General features: G+C 41.4%; 2 protein-coding genes across 2 annotated transcripts in view; both read right to left on the bottom strand.

Annotated features, from left to right (window-relative positions):
• Positions 1 to 20142, bottom strand: LOC127630376 (sorting nexin-2-like). Its single transcript, XM_052107829.1, has 15 exons — positions 19975 to 20142; positions 17351 to 17468; positions 17094 to 17239; positions 16819 to 16888; positions 15428 to 15471; positions 15199 to 15340; positions 15034 to 15112; positions 12150 to 12225; positions 10079 to 10192; positions 7694 to 7787; positions 5458 to 5663; positions 4630 to 4773; positions 2816 to 2896; positions 2657 to 2728; positions 1 to 627 (listed from the first exon to the last, which is right to left on the bottom strand). Exons 1-15 carry the CDS (start codon positions 20080 to 20082, stop codon positions 577 to 579), a joined length of 1545 nt encoding a protein of 514 aa, XP_051963789.1. The 5' UTR covers positions 20083 to 20142; the 3' UTR covers positions 1 to 576.
• Positions 1 to 25129, bottom strand: part of LOC127630389 (uncharacterized) — a 320692-nt gene that overhangs the window by 242859 nt on the left and 52704 nt on the right. The window lies entirely within an intron of this gene.

Below are 25129 nucleotides of genomic sequence, written 5' to 3' on the forward strand. Positions count from 1 at the left end.
TGAAATTAACTTCAGACACTTTGATTCATTCCTTTATTAGCTTTCAGATATTGTTGAACAGGAATGTACAGTTGAGTAAAAATACTTGATTAAAAAATCTGAACAATGAATCAACTGAAATTTTCAAACTTCAAAATTTTCAGGCTACAAAGCAAAATAAAAAAATATACATATGTACTGTATATAGGTCAAAGCACCAGAGTCCAGAGCGCATGCTGAAAAGCTGATCGACTGATGATTAAAAATACTCTTAAATACTGATTCGGAGTACTAATGCGGTCCTTTACATTCAAGAAAAATCAAAGCAGAAAACATTCATCTTCAGAAGGCTTTCCCCTTTCGGATCATTGCCAACATTAAACCAGAGATTCATCTTTATTTGATTTGAAAGATATTTTACTTCCATGGATAAAACATGTGAAATGAAAGCGTGACCCAATCCCAGAGCTGAATAAATCACATCGGTGATCTTTACACACCAGAACATTACAAAGTCTGGAAAGATTCATGTCATGTTTACTGTAGTGCAAATGAACGGAGAATAAAGATGCCGAGTCGAGGTGAGTTTGTGTCCGATTACGCAATCGCTTTGGCTTCAGGTAAGAACGCCTCCCAATATTTGATTAGCTGAAACACAGAGACAAAAGAAACACTAAATGAACGTGACAACGTCTACATGACAAGAAACATCCAGAAAGTGTCTAGCACAGATGATGAGTCTTATTATAGTTACTGCAGGACTGTACATGCACTGATGGATTACAATACTAACTTATTACGGCGCAATTTACACTGTATACTGCATACTATTGTTTACAAATAGCAAGTGACACAGTAGCATTATAGGACGATCGCTGCTTCAAACGTGCTACATTGTTGCACCTGACCTCATTATGTTGCACGTGATTCAGTTCCATCATCTTGGAAATTAACATGATATTTCGTTTTTTCTTTATTCCTTTTTCTCCCCAATTTGGAATGCGCAATTCCCAATGCGCTCTAATGGTGCGTTCACATACAACACGAATCGAGTGTTTCGCACAATTACATACAAAGTCAACGCAAAGACGCGAATTTGCGGCGGGCGGTGCGAATGAAGTGAATGGCGCAAAATGAAAACGTTCAACTTGAAATTTTCAAATCGAGCGAAATATCCGCATGACGTGTTGTCGCGAAAGCCTATCAGCATTGAGATTGTCCGGAAGTCACTGACGAACTGACGAGAAATCTGGAATAATGGATGAGAAAATGGTTGTAGCGGTGTGTGGACACCCGGAACTGAATGACACAACATCAACATATCTGGGACTTCCACAACAGACACAGAGCAGCAATCGTTGTGATATCGGCCATGGTTGATGGCGGAAAGATAAGTTGTCGTAGAAGCCCCGCCTCCTGTCCTTTTCCAGAAGGGGGAATACTCACGAGTTCACATTACTCGCTCAAACGCGAGTTTAAACACAAATTTAATCCAGCGGTCAAACTCGTGCGAGCAGCGCAAGGTGAAATTATTTTTAGCGTTGTATGTGAACGCACCTTTAGTCCTCGTGGTGGCGTAGTGACTCGCCTCAATCCGGGTGGCGGAGGATAAATCTCAGTTGCTCCGCTTCTGAGGCCGCCAATCCGCGCATTTTATCACGACACTCATTGTGCATCCGCGGAGACTCACAGCATGTGGAGGCTCATGCTACTCACCACGATCCACACACAACTCACCACACACCCCATTGAGAGAACCACTAATCACCACCACGAGGAGGTTACCCCATGTGACTCTACCCTCCCTAGCAACCAGGCCAATTTGGTTACCACATGTGACTCTACCCTCCCTAGCAACCAGGCCAATTTGGTTACCCCATGTGACTCTACCCTCCCTAGAATGCGGGCCAATTTGGTTACCCCATGTGACTCTACCCTCCCTAGAAAGCGGGCCAATTTGGTTACCCCATGTGTCTCTACCCTCCCTAGCAACCGGGCCAATTTGGTTACCCCATGTGACTCTACCCTCCCTAGCAACCGGGCCAATTTGGTTACCCCATGTGACTCTATCCTCCCTAGGTAACCGGTTAAAACGAAATAATAGAACGGTTAATAACGTTCTTCTTAAAGTGACAGGACGTGATTTAAGACGGATCTGATATACCAATTGCAGCATTGCCAGATCTCTCAAGAGAAACGAGCGACCAGGTCTACAAAAACTAGCCCAAAATAAACCACTTGCCTCACCAAAATAAGGGAAAATAAGCAATGCATTTTTTTTCCAGTGTGGTGGAATGATCCGTATAGAAATCATAAGCAGTTAATCAGGGCTGGATTGGTAATCTGGCATACTGGGCCATTTTCCCGGTGGGACGGCACACTTTGGGGCCGATCAGGTGCGGACTCGCCATCGGGAGAACAGAGCGGGCCGAATGGTCCGTGATAAGCTAAAATGAACTGCTGCGTTACACAGAACAGATCACGAAACAGCGCCGCGATGTGCAGAGAAGGCCCACGAACCCATATATATATATATATATACACATATACTCTATGCACACAGCAAATGCACATATTATTCCTGCAGTATACAGTGTGTTTAATATGTGCAGAATTAGCATGTTAGTGTGCTATCCCGCACATACGGTCTCCTCTACACTCTTGATTAAACAGATACCTGCTGTTGTCTATGAACTAGCGTCTCCAGGTATTTAACGATGACCACTTTGAAATCCTTCACTCGGTCTTTCTGTGAAGAGAAAGAGACAGTCGGGTCAGAGGAACAAGAGTTTGATTTCAACCGTGCTTTTAAAAATATCCTGACAGCAGAACTCACCTCAAACCTGCTCACCTCTCGACGGATGTTTTTTGATATCTGCTCGAAATCTCGTTCACCCTGCTGTACTTTACCTTCCCACTGAACACACACACACACACACACACACACACACACACACACAGGAGGCTATAAATGTGTGTGTTTCTGACAGTGTCTCCAGAAGAGTAAATAAACACATGTGCATTATGACACCAGCAGGCGTCTGATGAATCTAAACGTGATTCATGAAATGAGGGCGCTGAACTACAGTGAACGCGGCATTAAAAACTACGAATAAAACGTCAGATCATGAACATTCAAATATAAAAATGCCGTTTACGTAACAAGCAGTTGAACAGTGAAATACTTCATTAATCACACTCACTGTAAGTGTTTTACAAGTATGAAAAATAAAGATTTTTTCATGGAATTAAAACACGGAACTGACCAATTAAACCTATAAGTGGCATATGAATGCAAATGAGCAGACGTGATGAAAACAGCAAATCAAAGTGCAGGTCCTACCTCCTCAATGTCCTGTGTGGGGGGCGTGACGGGGGAAATGCAGAAATTAAAGAGGCTGATAATGTGTTTGCTTTAAACAATCAAGGACTGTATCTCTTGCAGCGGTCAATGGAAATATGAATGAAGGGACGGACAGGAAACCCGCTAAATATCTCCCATCAACCCCAGCGCTGAGCGCTATCTACTGTACACACACCTGAGATAGAACATCAAACGTTTCAGAATTCTCTCAAATTTGGAGTATTTCCCCACAACGGTTTTCATGGGGATTCTGTCACAAATATCAGTTACTGTATGTATTTATCTAGACCAGGGGTGCCCAATAGGTCGATCGCAAAAGCAATGCTGGTAGATCGCACAAAATTTAAATGTACTTTCGTTAAATTTTAATACAAATAAATATAATGTCTTTCCTTCTTTTAGTTTCTGTCTAACTTGCACTTGACGAGTAAATATTGACCAGGCGATGTTTTGTTTATTCAGTTGCCATGACAACCAGGTCTGTCTGATTCCATTCAGTTTTGCCAAAACCGGGCAGTAGCATCGCAATTTCGCGCGCTGTTCTCAGAAGTCCTTGGAAGGCGCATATGCGCAAACCTAGTTGTCATGGCAACTGAATAAACAAAACCTTGCTCTGTTTTAAGTCCTTGGAAGGCGCGTATGCGCAAACCTAGTTGTCATGGCAACCGAATAAACAAAACCTCGCGCTCTGTTTTAAGTCCGTGGAAGGCGTGAATGCGCAAACCTAGTTGTCATGGCAACCGAATAAACAAAACCTCGCTCTGTTTTAAGTCCGTGGAAGGCGCGAATGCGCAAACCTAGTTGTCATGGCAACCGAATAAACAAAACCTCGCTCTGATTTAAGTCCGTGGAAGGTGCGAATGCGCAAACCTAGTTGTCATGGCAACCGAATAAACAAAACCTCGCTCTGTTTTAAGTCCGTGGAAGGCGCGCATGCGCAAACCTAGTTGTCATGGCAACCGAATAAACAAAACATGGCCTGGTCAGTATTTACTGGTAAATGCGCTGACTATTGTAATCTATTGTGCTGTAGGTGTTTTGGGTTTAGTGTTAAAACTGAATGATATCAACATTGAACATTATTATATATTTGTTTATTAATTAGAAGATGAATTCCATGTAGGGATACATGCAGTAGTCCCAACAAGCATTTTCTTATTTTAAATGAAACTGTGTTTTTTTTACTTGGTAGATCTGATTGAGTTGCTCATTTAAAAGTAGATCATCACACAAAAAAGTGTGGACACCCCTGCTGTAAACATTTGGAGCATTTGAAAGTGTTTCACCTCCTTGATTTCGTCTTTGGCCTGTTGGAGTTTGTCGGGTTTGTTGGCGCACTGTAGTTTGGCTTCAGCATCTCTCTTGCGCTGCAGCATCAGCTGAGCGTCCTGCCATTTGGACCACGTTTTCATCCGCTGGTCAAACACGCCCTGACGGAGACATGTGACGTGTGTGAGAACATGATGAGCACAACTCAGTGGGAGGAAACTGATTGAATCAAAAACAAACACAACCAACACAAACTATTCAGATACAGAAGTAGTTTGAGAGTGTAGGGAATCGATGACATCATTTGCAGTGCATCATGGGAGTGTGCGGTCCACGCAGAGCTCATTGTCATTGTACCAGTGACACCTTTGATAAAGACGCTGAAATCACAGTGACTGATTCTGGTTCATTTTGGTGTATTTCAGTTAATGTTTAATATCCGTTGTGCTTTCAGTTACATATAAATAAATTCTCTCTTAACTAATGTGGCTAATTATACAGGGGACTGTGATGAGGCGGCGGCCGTGAGGCACAGCCGGTGAGGAGTCAACTAATCAACGGGAGAGAGAGAGATAAAGGGGAGCCGGAGACGCCAGTTCGGGAGAGAGAGAAATCTTGGGATTTAAGAATCGTGATTGACCTACTGAAGCATCATCACTTTACAACTGCAAAACTCACAGTAGATGTCTTCAAAGGTTTATATGTTACCGAGGGTTAAATAAATGGGGCTTTAGTCGCAAACTTGCTTATGATGAACCAAAGAAACACAAGACACAGCAGACACAAGTAAACCACAGCGGAGGATCATGGGAGTTTTAGGAAGGATCAAGCACACGTCCACTCACTTTGACTGCAGTGATGAGTCTGACGTAATCTCCCAGCAGCTCAGTAAACAGGTAGAAGTCAGCGTACGCTTGTTCCTGATGGAGCTGATCGATCTTCTCCTCCACCTCGGCGAGCTGAGACAGCGCCCGCGACAGCGCCGTGTGATCCTCCGAGTTTCCCAACATCGCAGTGCTCTTCGCAAATGATGCCGTGTTCACAGAGAGCTCTGCCGTTTAGAGAGTGAAGCATCAGGACAATGTTTGCAGAACTTTTCATGGCCTCAGATGTTTATTATTAGTAATGACAGATTAATCAATCATTATAAAATAGATGCTGATTGGTCAGTTATTCACTGCAGGAACCCTGTTGTAATGGTACTGACTTTCTTCTTTTGTTCTGCCCTAAAAGTGTCTAGGCTTCAGAGATCGTAAGTCGTGGAGACACCAAACGTGGCAGGATGGTCCCAAATCCCCTTCACTACTCAGACGCACAAATGCGCACCCATCTGACCCTAGGTGGTGCTATAATAAACCCTTTTACTGCGCTGATCCCTTGAGTCAAGCCCTCAAAACTGTAAATCTCCATCTATAATTTCCATCTATATTTCTGCCATTTAGAATTTTGGAAAAACAGACTTTTTCAAACTCCTCCTAGACCGTAACTCCGATCAGCATACAATTTGGTATACGTCAACCTTCCTGACAAAAAGTTATCAAAATATTTCTGGTACGTCAAATCATTCCGAAGATATTAATGATAAAATTCCTTTGGTTTAAGGCGATTTGAGTAATTGGTCAATATCTATTCATCGCAAACATCAAATGTAACCAAACTCGGTGCACATAGTCAACAGGAAGTTTAGAAGACGCCAGCAAAGTTTCGTAAAGTTCTGCCACTAGGGGGCGCTACAACAACAAAAAACAACTGTCATAACTTTGCAGCCGTTTGACGACAAAGTTCAAATGCTAACATATTCTTAAAAATCGATTCAACCAATTAACAAAAATGGCCGCCGGCCAATCAAATTACATCTGCCATTATGTCCGCCAATAACGTCCGCCAATAACGTCCGCCATTAACTTATGCAATAACGTCCGCCATTAACATCCGCCAATAATGTCCGCCATTAACATATGCCAATAACGTCCGCCATTAACATCCACCATTAACGACCGCCATTAACATCCGCCAATAATGTCCGCCAATAACGTCCGCCATTAACGTCCGCCATTAACGCCCGCCATTAACATATGCTATTAACGTCCGCCATTAACATATGCTATTAACATCCGCCAGCAAAGTTTCGTAAAGTTCTGCCACTAGGGGGTGCTACAACAAAAAAACAACTGTCATAACTTTGCAGCCATTTGAGCGACAAAGTTCAAATGCTAACATATTCTTAAAAATCAATTCAACAAATTAACAAAAATGGCCACCGGCCAATCAAATTACATCCACTATTAACGTCCGCCATTAACGTCCGGCAGCAAAGTTTCGTAAAGTTCTGCCACTAGGAGGCACTACAAAAAATTACATAACTTCAAAAAAATGGCTGCCGGCCAATCAAATTTCAGCACCTTATAACTCGTATTGGGAATGGCCGAGGGTTATGGAAATTACGATGCACAAGCAGGGTGTCAACTCAAAGCTGCATATCAAATTCTGTGACATTCGGCCACACGGTGGCGGTACAATTAGCAAATTCGCATTTTTGCCCCACAATGATATGGTCACTTGACTTTCCATTTCCACAAGAAACTTTTAATTACAATTTCAATGTATTCGAAAAACCTACTAGGTTCTAGGCCGTTTACTCAATTATCACATATCTTGGTATACATCATCTACAGACCCTCCTGACAAAATGTTATCAAAAGAATTATGATGTGTCAAATCGTTCCAAAGATATAAGCAAATATGTGTCGGACATGGCCTAATTTGACTAATTAGCCTGTAATTGTACAGATGGACAAGAGAACACTCTGAGGTAACATAACGAGTTTCGTTTATGCTAGGGGGCGCTATAACTTAAGAAAATCCTATTTTACAATAGTCACTTGTGGCTGTATTGTTTTAATTATTATTGTGTTCTTCATAATTTCTGTAATTTCTTTCAACTGTGTTTCTCATTTACAATAAATGTAAACACACATCTCCAGTGTGTGTGTGTGTGTGTGTGTTAACAGGTTCACCATGACTATATTCGCAGTAAAGCACAACCCTTTGTATGTTATGTCTGTGTTAAATGTATCTTACCCTTCCTGTGGCACACCAGTGACTCCACACTGGCATGAAGTTTCCTCAGCTGAACGTCCAGATTCTCAAACTGCTGCTGTTTGTCCTCAAACCACTTTATAAACCAACACATGAATACAGAAAAGTAATATAAACCACTTTCTCCAAACAATGAGTAGATCATCATAATCTCAAATACTACGATCACTACACACACTGTAATGCTAATCTTTCTCAGAATGTCTCAAATTCTCTTCATTATTTTTAAGCATATATAGGGGAGACTAGGGCTAGTTGTAACACTGGGAATGTGTCATAAGGGCTTTATCTCATTAACAATGAGATTTGGGGCTCTATTTTCACGAGCGCGCTATGCGCGTAACCCCCTCATGTTACAAAAAAATTCAAAACATCACATGTAACACATCTATGATACAATTATATCCACACTGTGTACAATTTATTCTATTTCAACCACATATAACACAACATATAGTGTGTATTCCTATTATTTGTTAATCCTATTAAGATGTTAATAGCCACACAGAAATGAGTGCATATTCTTGTTTGCACTAAACATCTGTTAACATCTGCCATTAACATCCGCTATAAAACATCCGCTATAAAACATCCGCTATTAACATATGCTATTAACATCCGCTATAAAACATATGCTATTAACATATGCTATTAACATATGCTATAAAACATCCGCTATAAAACATATGCTATTAACATCCGCTATTAACATCCGCTATTAACATATGCTATTAACATCCCCTACTAACATATGCAATTAACATCCACTATAAAACATCCGCTATTAACATATGCTATTAACATATGCTATTAACATCCCCTATTAACATATGCTATTAACATCCGCTATAAAACATCCGCTATTAACTTCCCCTATTAACATATGCTATTAACGTCCCCTATTAACATATGCTATTAACATATGCTATTAACATCCGCTATAAAACATCCGCTATAAAACATATACTATTAACATCCGCTATAAAACATCCCCTATTAACATATGCTATTAACATCCCCTATTAACATATGCTATTAACATATGCTATTAACATCCGCTATAAAACATCCCCTATTAACATATGCTATTAACATCCCCTATTAACATATGCTATTAACATCCGCTATAAAACATCCGCTATTAACATATGCTATTAACATCCGCTATAAAACCTCCGCTATTAACATATGCTATTAACATCCGCTATAAAACATCCGCTATTAACATATGCTATTAACATCCGCTATTAACATCCGCTATTAACATCCGCTATTAACATATGCTATTAACATCCGCTATTAACATATGCTATTAACATCCGCTACTAACATATGCTATTAACATCCCCTATTAACATATGCTATTAACATCCCCTATTAACATATGCTATTAACATCCGCTATTAACATATGCTATTAACATCCGCTATTAACATAAGCTATTAACATATGCTATTAACATCCGCTATAAAACATATGCTATTAACATATGCTATTAACATCCGCCGTAAACATCCGCCGTAAACATCCGCCGTTAATATCTGATAATAAAGGAAAACGAAACTATGGTAATAAAAATAATAATTGTGTGGTTATTATAGTTTTACTATAATAATATTGTAGACTGTAGTTACCATAGATTTGTCAAAAATCATAATCATCATACTATAGTAATATTTAAGTAACTATGAAAATTACAATCAGAATGAGCTTGTGCATCTCAGCGAGTATTGACGCTGACTATCACACCTGGAGTCGTGAGTTTGAATCCAGGGCGTGCTGATTGACTCCAGTCGGGTCTCCTTAGCAACCAAATTGGCCTGGTTGCTAGGGAGGGTAGAGTCACATGGGGTAACCTCCTCGTGGTCACTATAATGTGGTTCTCGCTCTCAGTGGGGCGCTTAGTAAGTTAAGCATGGAGAATAGCGTGAAGCCGCCACACGTGCTTCACATGAAACCTAAACTGCTGGTTTAGTAGGAAGTTCCAAATTGTGACAACGTGCCCCAAAATGTCAATGTGTGTTAATTGAATTGTATCTTTTTTTTTCCTGGGCAGTAATGCATGTCTATACAGAAACTGACTTATAAAATAAACTTACCCTGAGGAAACACTAGACCCGCTGTCCCCTACAGGAATGACTGATAAATGTGGAATATTGTGATGGACAGTTTGAACTATAAAAGCTTTGTGCACAAACTGCAATCGGTCCTGTAGGAACACTAGAGTCCAAACCACAGCCGTGTCACATGACCCCTGCCCGCTCTCTCTCTCTCTCGCTCTCTCTCTCTCTCGCTCTCTCAGGATTGGAGGCAGCGAGCAGCTCATTAATTCATCTCATTATTCAAGTGTAAAAATCACACCCTTACCGCATCCGATTCATTCATCTTGATTGTCATTTTGTTGACAGCGTCGGCTGCTTTGTTTACCATCCTCAATATGCCGGCTCCGCTCAGCGCCTGTGTGCTAACCGCTCGCGGCAGCTGAGATAAAATGACAAATAAGGGCAAACAAACTGGTTAACAGGCCGCAGCTCAGATCCCACAGGGAGCGTTTCCCCTCCCTGAAGCCCCGCCCCTCCACCGCGAGCACACGGGACGTTCTCCAGTCCTATACATTTCAATGCAGGCTCTAATTTACTACATCTCACACAGGGAAACTCTCAGAGGGCCGCGGGCAAAAATAGCTTTCAATTGCCCCTGGACCATTTAGCCATTTCAATTGCTCAAGTCTTCAATAATACATAGTTAACACAGACGCTGTGAGCTTTCAGGGGCGTTCAGGGGCTTTCAGGGGCATGACGTGAGCCAAAGCAATTTTGGGGGGTCACCATTTATTGCATTTAAAAAGGAAATGAATGAGCGCAGAATCAGAATTCAATGGAACTTTGATACTTTGTACCAAAATCAAATAAGAGGAAACCACTGAGGCAGGGTAATATAAGATATTAACATCTTTATCATGTTTCTAAACCGGTGGGTCGTGACCTAAAAGTGTTTTCTCATCAAACTATTCTAAAGCCAAATAATGCAATGCACCCCACTGAATAATTGTGTTTGTTTAGGGATGCATGACATGAGACTTTTTGGCCAACCAATTCAGATTTTAAAGGAATATTCCGGGTTAATCTCAATCGACAGTTTTCGTGTCATAATGTTGATTATTAACACACAAATACATTTCAACTCGTCCCTCCTTCTCTTTAAATGTGTGTTGCAGTGAGACACTTCCAATGCAAGTCAATGGGGTTTAATCTGTAAACATTAAAATACTGTTTCACAAGTATAGACACAAGACATAAACAATATGTGTGTTAACATGATTTTACTGTCATTAAATCACTTATTAACCACATCTGTGTGAAGATAGAGACAATATTACTACTTGGTTGCCATGACGACAACATCTCAAAAATAACGATTTAAAGAACTTTACAGCTCAAATAAAACACGAGTTGTAACAGAAGAATTAATGTAACTGCTTTTATAAAATTACAAGCTTTATATTTCGCTCTTTAAAGCCTCCAAAAATGTACTCCATTTAGGGCTGCAACTAAAAATTATTTTCATAATTGAATAAATCTAATTATTATTAGAAAGATTATTTGACTATTCAGTGATTATTGCAACGATTAATCATTAGCTCTTAACTGATTATTTAGCTTGTGCCCGACTTAAAATGTTTGAATTAAACGTGCTTAATAACAATAAAGAGGACAAAATCATCTTTTATTAATATCTCTAAATGACAAGCGTGTTTGTCGTGTTTTCCACATATTCTCTCGTGTAAATATCTGATATGTTGCTTCTCAGGTAAATGTATCTTGTTTTAAGTATCCTGTTAAAATATTAAATATTGTATTCAACTTTCTCAACTAACATTAGTTCTGCAGTATATCTAAGAGTGCATCAGTCTCAATCTCTCCTCCTTCACGTGGCGCACTTCCTTATTATTTGAACTTTAATAAAGGATGTATTAACGACAGGTTGTTTGCTTTTATACATGCAGGTATTGCTCAAGCGGAACGCCAGATCCGGTTCTGCTTTATTCCACGATGAGCGCGTCTGTATTTACTTTTGCACAATAATTCGCTCATACTTTGTGATGAAACACCTGAAGAGGTTTGTGTCTGGACTGTGATCGGTGTAATTCTTCCTCTCCTCAGTCTCGCACATCATCATCATCAGAGTTTAATGTGATCTCATGTTGCGTTCAACGAGATAACGACTATTTACTGTCGACGTTGTCGATAACGCTGACTACTCGTTCCAGCCCCATTGACTTCCATTGTAAGCGTCTCACAGACACTTTATTTATTGGAACACTTTATTAGAAATGTATTTTTGTGTTAATAATCAACATTATGTGTCATTAACACATTAACAAGTAATCCAGTTGAAAAGCTTTAAAGTGTTTTACAGTGACACATTGTGATTTTACCTCAGAACTCTCCAGAAACTGCACAACATCCGGGTCTTTGAGCAGCGCGGGGTGTTTGACCGTCCGCATCAGATACCTGCCACACACAAACACGGGTCATGAACCGGATGAATGGAAAGTGTTTTCGGCATTAATGATCTCTCGCGTGTCTGACTTCAGGATTCAGTTCTTTAACAGATGAAGTCTGAGCGCTGACGGCAGGAAACACGTCCAATCCGCTGACCTTCACGTCAGTCAACGCGCTGATAAAAGGGCACAGAAATGCCAGGGCCTCACTTAACTTTAATTTTTATTCGATTCATCAGTTTGTGCAAAACCAGCAGTACAGCGGCGTACAGAACGCCAGACGTGTCAAACCGGAGATCGGCGCTGACGCTGTGGAGAAAACCAGCGGCGCTGACAGCAGCGCTCTCTCCTGAGCTCAACCATCATCATTTATTAATATTTGTTGTTTAACCTTTTAACCACAAAAGACCAGAACACGAGTGATCTTTACACACCAGCTCGTTTCATGTTTGATAAATAAAAACAACATTCAGCCCGACGGAGAAGACAGACAATGTCGTTTAAAGAACAGATATTCACAGTGTTACATTCAGACTAAACCGAATATCACAGAGGTCATCTTAGTAAGGATAGATACTGTTTAGAAAGCTGACATGAAATCAAAATGGACCCTATTTTTTTTTATTTATGCATGTTAGGGTGGCGGAGGATGAATCTCAGTTGCGTCCGCTTCTGAGACAGTCAATCGGCGCATCTGATCATGTGACTCGTTGTGCATGACACCGCGGAGACTCACAGCATGTGGAGACTCATGCTACTCTCCACGATCCACACACAACTCACCACACGCCCCATTGAGAGAACCACTAATCACCACCACGAGGAGGTTACCCCATGTGACTCTACCCTCCCTAGCAACCGGCCCAATTTGGTTACCCCATGTGACTCTACCCTCCCTAGCAACCGGGACAATTTGGTTACCCCATGTGACTCTACCCTCCCTAGCAACCGGGCCAATTTGGTTACCCCATGTGACTCTACCCTCCCTAGCAACCGGCCCAATTTGGTTACCCCATGTGACTCTACCCTCCCTAGCAACCGGGACAATTTGGTTACCCCATGTGACTCTACCCTCCCTAGCAACCGGGACAATTTGGTTACCCCATGTGATTCTAGAGAATGTGTGAGAGTGTGCATGAGTGTGTGTGTGTGAGAGAGGGTGCGTGTGTGAGAGTGTGTGTGTGTGAGAGAGGGTGCGTGTGTGTGAGAGTGTGTGTGTGAGAGAGGGTGCGTGTGTGTGAGAGTGTGTGTGTGTGAGAGAGGGTGCGTGTGTGTGAGAGTGTGTGTGTGTGAGAGTGTGCGTGAGTGTGAGAGTGTGTGTGTGTGAGAGAGGGTGCGTGTGTGTGAGAGTGTGTGTGTGTGAGAGAGGGTGCGTGTGTGTGAGAGTGTGTGTGTGTGAGAGAGGGTGCGTGTGTGTGAGAGTGTGTGTGTGTGAGAGTGTGCGTGAGTGTGAGAGTGTGTGTGTGTGTGCGTGTGTGAGAGGGTGCGTTAGTGTGTGTGTCTGTGTGTGTGTGAGAGAGAAGGTGTGTGAGTGTGTTTGTGTGTGTCTGTGTGAGTATGTGTGTGTGTGTGAGAGAGGGTGCGTGAGTGTGAGAGAGTGTGCGCGTGTGTGTGAGAGAGGGTGCGTGTGTGTGTGTGAGAGAGTGTGTGCGTGAGTGTGTGTGTGACAGAGAGGGTGCGTGTGTGTGTGAGTATGAGTGTGTGTGTGTGTGAGAGAGGGTGCGTGTGTGTGTGAGAGGGTGCGTGCGTGTGCGTGTCTGTGTGTGTGTGTGTGTGTGTGTATATGTGTGTGTCTGTGTGTGAGAGTGTACGTGTGTATGTGTGTATGTGTGTGTGTGTATATGTGTGTGTATGTGTGTGTGTGTGTATATATGTGTGTATGTGTGTGTGTGTATATGTGTGTGTATGTGTGTGTGTGTATATGTGTGTGTCTGTGTGTGAGAGTGTACGTGTGTATGTGTGTATGTATATGTGTGTGTGTGTGTGTGTGTGTATATGTGTGTGTGAGTGTGTCTGTGTGTGTGTGTATATGTGTGTGTCTGTGTGTGAGAGTGTACGTGTGTATGTGTGTGTGTGTGTGTGTGTGTGTGTGTGTGTGTGTGTGTGTGTGTGTGTGTGTGTGTGTGTGTGTGTGTGTATGTGTGTGTGTGTATGTGTGTGTGTGTGTGTGTGTGTGTGTGTGTGTGTGTGTGTGTGTGTGTGTGTGTGTGTGTGTGTGTGTGTGTGTGTGTGTGTGTGTGTGTGTGTGTGTGTGTGTGTGTGTGTGTGTGTGTGTGTGTGTGTGTGTGTGTGTGTGTGTGTGTGTGTATCAACTGCAAACTAACATTCAGTTCGGACTTTGTTCTGGTACGCATCGGCAGTCACAACTGATGGATTAGCTCCAGTTCCGCCCTTCAGCCGTTTCACTCAGAAATACATCACAATAAGGACCTTCCGTTTTAATTAAACTTCTTCAATTAATCGCACACGTTAACGCATTAATTCTGACAACTCTACGACATTTCAAGTCTTCTCTCTTTTTAGTTGAACAGACCAGCATTTGCTTTGTTCAGGCCGGTCTGGTTTGCTGGATTTGGAGGGTTTGGGGATCTTTTCAGCTGGTGTGGGAGACCAGAAACCAGCTAACAAACCAGTTTCAGCCGTTTAAACTGACAGATTGTTAACCCATCTTTAGGCACGAGTTGAGAGTATATTCTATGATAACTGACCGTCACAAATGCAGAATATCCAGCTGAACTTATATTAAACTGGACATGTGCCAGAGATTATATGAGATTAAATGTGCTCGTCGATTATAATGGTCATTTCTTTTGAATACCTTTCCAAAGCAGATCTTCTTTTCTCTACAAACTCTACAGATGACAAATCCTCTTTCCCAACTTTCACCTTCGTCATTCCTGAAGACGAAACAGACATGAATATATAAACATGCTCACAGAGACGGATATATCTGACAGAACATTTTCACACATGGAGATCTTACCCACAATGCTTTTCTCTGGCGCAGGGGGCACAATGTATCCCACGTGTATGTACTTAGAGGCTAATTTACTGTGTAATCCCAGAAAATCACTGAATCTCCTCTTGACTGAGAACTGGTCTCTGCTGAAGATGGAGCAGCTGCTCTGTGGAGTCACACAACCAACACACCAATGACACGAGCCCTAATGAGCACAACTGTGAATTTAAATGGCATTTATACGTTTTCTCACCTTGGTCGCCACTTTATAGACCATGTACGCATTCATGCCGTCACCTAGATATGACAAACAAAAAACAAACACACAGATGATGTTTGGAGTTGAACATGTTTTTTGATTTTCATGTATTAACCTTGTGTGACCCCGTGTACACATGTGTGGACATTGTACTTTGGCTTTGCTATATGCAATGCATAATTTAAATGAATGTAAACCTACTGAATACTGTTCACAACACTCTACACGGTCATTTAAGGGTTAAACTTCTGGTGCGTTGAGTCATGTGACACAACAGCATGACGTTGATTTCCGAGAAGTGCTCTTACGGGCGCAGCGCCAACAAAAGTGCCTCTGGTCATAAACCTCTTTAAGTTATTTAATTTAAACCGGTTTGGTTGTAAAGAGAAGCGTCTCTAGTTTCATTTGATGTGCAGCTTTAAACAATCCGTTCATTTTTCATGCATCAGCGCTGATAAACATGATGTCCACATACGTGGAAAATGGGACTTTATTCCATATATTCAAATAACACATCAACATGAACACATCTGTGGGTCATTTCACTTCATTTTAAATATAAATGTAGTTATATTTTATTTTATCACTGTACAATACGGTTATATTCATTAACATAAGTAAATTCATCCAGTCAGGTCTCCTTAGCAACCAAATTGGCCCGGTTGCTAGGGAGGGTAGAGTCACATGGGGTAACCAAATTGGCATGGTTGCTAGGGAGGGTAGAGTCACATGGGGTAACCAAATTGGCCCGGTTGCTAGGGAGGGTATGAAATGTTCTGAGACCAGTGCAGACAGACAGCACACTGGAGGAGGTTAAGTCATGCACTAAATAGGGAGCATCCTATAGCTCTCCTATAACTGTTCTGAGACCAGTGCAGACAGACAGCACACTGGAGGTTAAGTCATGCACTAAATAGGGAGCAAGGGAGCATCCTATATCTCTCTATGCAGTTAAGTGCGTTCACTCCTAAAATCGGATCATAAGTTCAGTTTCAGGCTGCAGATGATGTTTGGACACTCAATGATCATCAGTTCATAGATTCAACATTTATAATGTTTTATTTGAACATGATTGACAGTGATTGGATGATGCTGGACATCTGAATTAATTATGATCATTTATGATGTAACGTCTCATAAACATGAATAAATCAACACTCCTGTAAACATCATAAACTATTTGATGAAAATAATCAGACTTTCTATAGCTTGATATTATTTAGAATTTAGAGTTCAGAATAACATTTGAAAGGATCTATTGATTTTACGACCGACACCAAGAGAACCAACAAACAGTCGTCTCATGACGTAGAGCAGCTCCGTTAACTACAGAAGTTCAGATTAAATATTCAGATTATTGACGATTAACGGCGTCTGATTCTCACCAACTTTCTCAGGGTCAGACACGGATATCTGGATGTCGAATGTGTCCCCGTGTTCTTCATCATCTTCATCCTACAGAGTAAAATTGTCAGCGAGAGATTGCATTTGCATTAAATGATTCTAAACAAATCTGCTTCTGTGAGAAATTCAACAGCCATGTCAAAGAAATATGCATAAAACACTATTACATGTTAGTTACATTGTAATTACATTGTAATAACCGTTTTAAAGCAATAATCAAGTTTAAAAGGCTAGTTTGGCAGGGAACGCCCTTCACCTTATCCGGCGATCGGTCGAAGATGCCCGCGTCCACTCTCGGGTTGATCATGATGGTGGGTGTGACCGGGGTGATGGCGGGTGACGGGCCGTCTGACAGGATCGGCTGGTGTTCTGGACTGTCCAGTGACACTTCTTCTGTGGCTTCTGCACAAACGTAAGAAATAAAAACACTTTCAACAACACCAGAGATCAATACACTGACATGAGTGCTCAGCGGATGCTTCTCGTTATTAACCGTTTCTTTAAATGACACACCAGCAAACAGGTCGTCCTGATCGTCGTCTAATAAGATCTGCTCGTGTTTGGGTCCATTAGAGCTGCTGCTGATGTGTTCTGTCGGCAGGCGAGCAGGTTCTGGAGATGTTGAACTGGCCTTTTCAGAGCAAAAGAGAAAACAAACATTACTCTTAATTCTCTCAGTCTTATGAACTTACATTCGGTTCACCACAAACAGATCACAGTAACTGATCGGACAGACAATAATTGGGTTTCTTTGTGCAGTTTAATTTAAACTCTTCCACAATAACATTTTATTCTGCACATTTAACGTGGTCATGTGATAAAACCTCCCAGATAGGAAACATCAGTACAGACATGATCCCCGTTCACACATGCAGCAGGTAAATGAGCGTAAACGTGTTGAATAATCCAGCACATGTGCGGTTCACACACACATCCGTGTGCGCATCTATAGGGAATGATAGAACGTCTCATTAAGGGAAATTGTGTTTTCAGAAAGGTCGTGTTCACTCGTGACCCCTAACCTGAAATTTGCAGGTCATTTTCTGGAAACAGCTGAAAGTGTTCATCCACCCAAAACCTTCATCTGCACTAGAGAAACTACAGACGGAAATAAATAAGAACTTTCTGGAAAATAATATTTTCTTCAGTGAATGATATTAAATGGTCTTTCAGAACGAAATCTCTCAAGAGATTAATGTTGATTATTAACACACAAATGTCATTTCGACTCGTTCCTCCTTCTCTTTAAATGTGTGTTCCAGTGAGACACTTCCAATGCAAGTCAATGGGGTTTAATCTGTACATCATTAAAATACTGTTTCACAAGTATAGACACAAGACATAAACAATATGTGTGTTAACATGATTTTACTGTCATTAAATCACTTATTAACCACATCTGTGTGAAGATAGAGACAATTATACTACTGTTGCCATGACGACACAATGCACCAGTTAACACAACGATTTAAAGAACTTTACAGCTGAAATAATACACAAGTTTTAACAGGAGAATTAATGTAAGTGCTTTTATAAAATTATAAGCGCCACATTTCTGACTTTAAACCCTCTAGATATCGACCCCATTGACTTGCATTGGAAGTGTCTCACTGGAACACACAATTAAAGAAAAGGAGGAACGAGACTAAATTCATTTTTGTGGTAATCAACATTCTGTCGATTGATCCCGGAACATTCTGAGAATGAAGATCTTTTATCAACCATGTATAAATACACATATACTGTCCATGCACGACTAATCCAGATACAAGACAGACATTATTAAAGGTCAAAAGAACATTTCTCAGTTGTTTTCACTGAATTATTGTTCGTTATGATGCATTAATACAGATTTAATGCTGTCGGGTTTTATCTGTAATTACAATTATACTACTAACTGTTAATGAACTGCTTGTGATTTCTATAATGTTCAATCCACCACACAGGGAAACTTTTCTGACCTGGAATGAAAAATGCAGCTTTTGCTCAGAACGAACCCGAATGAACAACATTTTGTTTTTATTTCCTGCTTTAATGACAAAAATGTGAAGCTTATAATTTTATAAAAACACTTACATTAATTCTTCTGTTAAACTCGTGTATTATTTCAGCTGTAAAGTTCTTTGAATCGTTGTTTACCAGAATTACAGGTTTACAGTGTTATGTCGTCATGGCAACAAGTAGTATACATGGTCTCTATCTTCACACAGATGTGGTTATTAAGTGATTTAATGACAGTAAAATCATGTTAACACACATATTGTTTATGTCTTGTGTCTATACTTGTGAAACAGTATTTTAATGTTTACAGATTAATCCCCATTGACTTGCATTAGAAGTGTCTCACTGGAACACACATTTGTGCTTTTTTTATGTATTGATTTTTGTGGTAGTCAACATTATGCCACAAAATCTGTCGACTGAGCTTAACTTGTCCTTCCATGAAAAACTTCAGCAGATCATGAAATAATTTAAGTTAAAGTTTTACACACATACACGCAAAGGCAGCAGCTGAACAGAAAACCGATTCTTCTGTCATAAACACGTTTCACTCACAAGAGAAGCTCATGACCAGAAACACAGGAAGTATGAACAGGACAGTTAAAGGTCTTCCTGTTGCCCGCCTGTGTTTAAAATCTGCTGATCATGTTTAAATTAACTAAAGATCACATGACCACCTCCGTCAATGCATTACTGTGAGCTTCAGCCAGATGCACAACAACATTAATTTCAACACTAGTGGATCTTAATAAAAATAATAATCATGTGCTCTAAAACAGTATGTTTGCATAAAAACAGGCTGCTGAAACATGACTTTTAATAAATGCTGTTTTTAAATTCGCACATGATAAAGATCTGTCGACGTGACAGCGCGAACACTGAGTGTCTGCGCTCTTGTGACGCAGTGTTGACGTTCAGCGGGGCGCCCGTGATGCGCATGCGCGTTCCGCCCTCTACTCGCTCATGAAATTCAATGAAATATGTCAGAATAAGATAAACAGACATAGATGATGTTTCACTAGACATGAACATGAAACTATAGACACCGTAAGAGCAGAAGTTCATGTAAATCACCGCATCAGACATCAGAGTGAATGTTTGAGTCGTTCTGATGCACTTGAACACGATTATCTCACCTTCATCTCGCTCACGGTGCTGACGAACAGATCCTCCTCATCCTCCAGCTCTGTGAAGCCCGTCTGAGCAGCATCTGGCAGTGGTGGACATTCTCTGTCCTCCTGCATCTTCAACAATAACAGACGAAGAAACTCACAGACTGACAATCAGCGTGTGACCGAGCGAGTCATGTGACTGGTCTCATGACAGAAGTGCTTCATGCGGCTCGTCACTGCGCAGGACGCGCATAAAAACGCTGCAGAAACGGGCTGCCGCTCAAAACCTAGTGAGCTGCCTAGGTAGACAGCACTTTGGGCATCACATTTGAGTGCACCATTTTTAGCCATCATAGTCGAGTGCAGCTGAGCATCTTGGACTTTTGTTAGGAATAACGAGTTCCATTCATGTCGGAATTACTGTGTTTACAAGATGTCAACTCAAAGATTGTACTCAAAGCTGTCCCGACCATGTCTTATGTTCAATTAAATGGAAATAAACAACATATTGCATTCTAAAGCCACTTATTGTTATATTGACCTATCAATGCTTTACTCATGTGCCACAATAGTGTAATGCATTTTAATTTTCAGAATTCAGACTCTTTTCAGGACTTTTCAGCAAAGTTTTATCTATGTGATTAATTATGATTAATTTGATTAATTAAATGGTATATTATGTAATCAAATTTACATTTATGCATTTGGCAGACGCTTTTATCCAAAGTGACTTACAGTGCACTTATTACAGGGACAATCCCCCCGGAGCAACCTGGAGTTAAGTGTCTTACTCAAGGACACAATGGTGGTGACTGTGGGGATCAAACCAGCAACCTTCTGATTACCAATGTATTATACAGAGCACTTATTACAGGGACAATCCCCCCGGAGCAACCTGGAGTTAAGTGTCTTACTCAAGGACACAATGGTGGTGACTGTGGGGATCAAACCAGCAACCTTCTGATTACCAGTTATGTGCTTTAGCCCACTATACCATCACCATCCAAAGTGACTTACAGTGCACTTATTACAGGGACAATCCCCCCGGAGCAACCTGGAGTTAAGTGTCTTACTCAAGGACACAATGATGGTGACTGTGGGGATCAAACCAGCAACCTTCTGAGTACCAATGTATTATACAGAGCACTTATTACAGGGACAATCCCCCCGGAACAACCTGGAGTTAAGTGTCTTACTCAAGGACACAATGGTGGTGACTGTGGGGATCAAACCAGCAACCTTCTGAGTACCAATGTATTATACAGAGCACTTATTACAGGGACAATCCCCCCGGAGCAACCTGGAGTTAAGTGTCTTACTCAAGGACACAATGATGATGACTGTGGGGATCAAACCAGCAACCTTCTGATTACCAGTTATGTGCTTTAGCCCACTACACCATCACCATCCAAAGTGACTTACAGTGCACTTATTACAGGGACAATCCCCCCGGAGCAACCTGGAGTTAAGTGTCTTACTCAAGGACACAATGGTGGTGACTGTGGGGATCAAACCAGCAACCTTCTGATTACCAATGTATTATACAGTGCACTTATTACAGGGACAATCCCCCCGGAGCAACCTGGAGTTAAGTGTCTTACTCAAGGACACAATGGTGGTGCCTGTGGGGATCAAACCATCAACCTTCTGATTACCAGTTATGTGCTTTAGACCACTACACCACCACCACTCCTCCTAATGTTAATCGATTGACAGCACTGATGCATACATAATAAAAAAAAATAATAATAATTTTGCTCATCATAAGCATGTTACTATGATGTCGAGGACTGTAACCTTTAGTGTTGACCGAGAAATATGTGTGCATTTATTTATTCATTCTTTTAATAATTTCAATTGTATTTTATTCACTATGAATAAATGACACAGTAAACTGTATGCAACAGACGCAGATATATGTTCCGTTTAGAACGTTCTCAATACATCTGTGTCATATAAAACGGTCCAAACTTGCTTATATAAAGAGGATGAACATCAGGCATTCTCTAATGTAAGTCTGAACCTCACGAGAACCATCAAGTGCTTCCTTAGGGACGATTGTTCCTCGAGCACAACAGAATTACAAACAGCCGTGAGCCGTGACAGACGCTTCATGTCTGGCCGCCTGTAATGAGCTGCTATTTACAACAAATAAGGTGGACGGAGGAACAACAGCACAAAATGATGCTGAAGCCCTCCAGAGGCATAGACGGGCACTCCACAGGCGGCACGGGACCCCGAACACCCCCCCGCTGGAGAGACACACATGCTTTAATGGGAGAAACCCAGAGATCAATGAAACAGGTTAAAGGAGCCATTGCGTTCCAATGAATAACTGCCAGAGACCAGACAAAAGCACCGCCGTCAAACGCTGACAACAGGGGGCTCGGGAACATTCTTTACACGTGCAAACAAGGATCAATATTGGATAAATATGAATCAGCAGAACTCTGATCACAGACGAGCAGATACAGCGCCTCGTTTAATGTTTGTCTGGTCTGTGAGTCGTTCCTTTAATAACAAATGCATCGTTTTGGGGGAATTAATGTTGCAATATGCTTCAAAGTGAAGTCAAGCATACGCCTCATTTATATCCTCATGAAAATGAGTGAAGTATCTCGCCCCTGTTGGTAGGGAATATGAACTCAAAGCAAACAACACAATCATTCTGGTTCACAAAGTCTTTTAGAGAATTCCTCAGTGATCCCGCGGGCAACAGAAGAACACCGGGAGGCAGAAACGACATTCCTCAGACTCCAAATATTTGATTTGGAGGAACGTCTGTGTTTTCTCAAAGCGGTTCTTGGATGTTAAAGTCAGTGTTGGAACAGAACTCGATCAGTCATTCATGTGTTGTGTCATTAATCACAGTTTAAACACTGTTTGTCATCAGTATATGGGTCAATGACACTTCTTTTCCATATCTATTCATTTATTTACAAATACAGTAAAAATACCATTTACACAAAGCACTTACTTCAATACACCATATTCCTGTAAAGTCAACATATCGTATGGTGTAACCATCTGGAGTGTCTTGAGAAAAGAAATGTTGGCTTGAGTAAAATAATCTTTTTTTTTATAAATATGCTTAATATTTGAAAAACATTTGTCCAACAAATCATGCAGGTCGCCATTCAAAAAACATAAACAGAGACGATCTTTAGACACATGTGTGAAGATTTAAATTAGACCTATTATTCCCCTTTTTACAGTATGTAATATAAGTCTCAGGTGTCTCCAGAATGTGTCTGTGAAGTTTCAGCTCATGGATAATTTATTAAATCATGTTATAAATGCCTCTTTTTGGGTGGAATCAAAAGTACGTGATTTTGTGTGTGTCTCTTTAAATGCAAATGAGCTGCTGCTGCTCCCCGCCCCCTTTCCAGAACAGGGCTGTGCCTTTACAGCTAGTGCTTCGGTTACTACAGCAACAAACACATCAGAACCGATATGACTGACAGTTTAAATACCGGAGTTCAGACAGGACTGGGAAGAGAGATCGTCCCGGGATTTTACACAGCAACTGCCCAAAAGTTGAGCGGGGGGCGTTCGCTGTCCTATTCTGCATATTGCACCGCCATTTTGTGGTCTGTTCTGCATAACGCAACAGCTCATTTTAGCTTATTGCGGCCTATTCCGCGGCCGACCCACCAGCCTGCTCGGTTTTCCCGATGGCCAGTCCCAAAGTGAGTCGGCCCACGGGGATAATGTCCGGTATGCCAGATTACCAGTCCAGCTTGTCCATTGCGTCTTCAGTGTCTCTGATATCGGGAGTACATGAAGACTCTTATGTTTACAGCAACAACAGACACTTATGAGACATTATTCTTCTCACTGTATCTGCTCCAGCAGACTGTGTGTACATCACTCAGGGGAGGAGCTATGACAATAGGGCGGAGTCCGTCACCAGTCGTGGGCGTGGCCTGATCTAACATGACATCACTTTAGAGCAGAAAGGAAAAGCGTTCATTCTGACACACTGTTTATGACGACATTAGCTTGACATAATAAGATGGTGAATGCTGGTTCATTATTTACAAGTAAACAAAAGGTTTTCCGTATGTTTAGAATAACATAAGAGTCACTGAGTTGGAGCCATGGCACAGCGGTTAGCAGCACACACACACTCCTGACACATGCAGCTGTGGCACTTATGTGGGTAACACAGGTTCAATTCTGACCTGCAACATTTACAGATTCCACTGAAGATCAGTTCTTGTCATTCTCTCCTGTAACTATCAAATAAAGAAGCAAAACTCCTCTTTAAAACAATTGCACCAAGTGTTTCATTGGAGGTACACGTGTGAATTAGGATGCAGTGGTGTAGTGGTATAACACCATAAAAGAACGCTGTCAACTGTCTCTTTATGAAGTATTTCTCAGGGCAAGAAGCCTGACAGGAGGTCAAAGGTCACAGGCAGGGTCTCGCTCACCGAATGACTGACACGAGACAGAAATGAGATCTGGTGCTGCCGGAGAACTGATGGAGCTCAATGTTCTTTCCTGAGTCATTTACTTCATCACATGTTGTGTTGTGTAATTTTGTGTAGTTTGTCACTTGTTATGTTTTTGAACCAAACATATGAGATGTTTCATGTATGCATTTATCAGACACTTTTATCCAAAGTGACTTACAGTGCACTTATTACAGGGACAATCCCCCCGGAGCAACCTGGAGTTAAGTGTCTTACTCAAGGACACAATGGTGGTGACTGTGGGGATCAAACCAGCAACCTCCTGATTACCAGTTATGTGCTTTAGCCCACTACACCATCACCATCCAAAGTGACTTACAGTGCACTTATTACAGGGACAATCCCCCCGGAGCAACCTGGAGTTAAGTGTCTTACTCAAGGACACAATGGTGGTGGCTGTGGGGATCAAACCAGCAACCTCCTGATTACCAGTTATGTGCTTTAGCCCACTACGCCATCACCATCAGCAACCTTCTGAGTACCAATGTACTATACAGTGCACTTATTACAGGGACAATCCCCGGAGCAACCTGGAGTTAAGTGTCTTACTCAAGGACACAATGGTGGTGGCTGTGGGGATCAAACCAGCAACCTCCTGATTACCAGTTATGTGCTTTAGCCCACTATGCCACCACCACTCCAGGGTTTCACTGTAAAGCATCAACACTGAATGTGTGAATCTGCATGTTTCTTGTGACAGT

This window comes from Xyrauchen texanus, chromosome 37 (genome assembly GCF_025860055.1).
Source record: "Xyrauchen texanus isolate HMW12.3.18 chromosome 37, RBS_HiC_50CHRs, whole genome shotgun sequence".
Taxonomy (NCBI): Eukaryota; Metazoa; Chordata; class Actinopteri; order Cypriniformes; family Catostomidae; genus Xyrauchen; species Xyrauchen texanus.

Coding starts and splice junctions, on each gene's coding strand:
- LOC127630376 (XM_052107829.1), bottom strand. CDS start 20,082: ATGCAGGAGGACAGAGAATGTCCACCACTGCCAGATGCTGCTCAGACG. Junction 15,341..15,427: donor TCTATAAAGTGGCGACCAAG/GTGAGAAAACGT, acceptor GTGACTCCACAG/AGCAGCTGCTCCATCTTCAG. Junction 4,774..5,457: donor GACTCATCACTGCAGTCAAA/GTGAGTGGACGT, acceptor TGTCTCCGTCAG/GGCGTGTTTGACCAGCGGAT.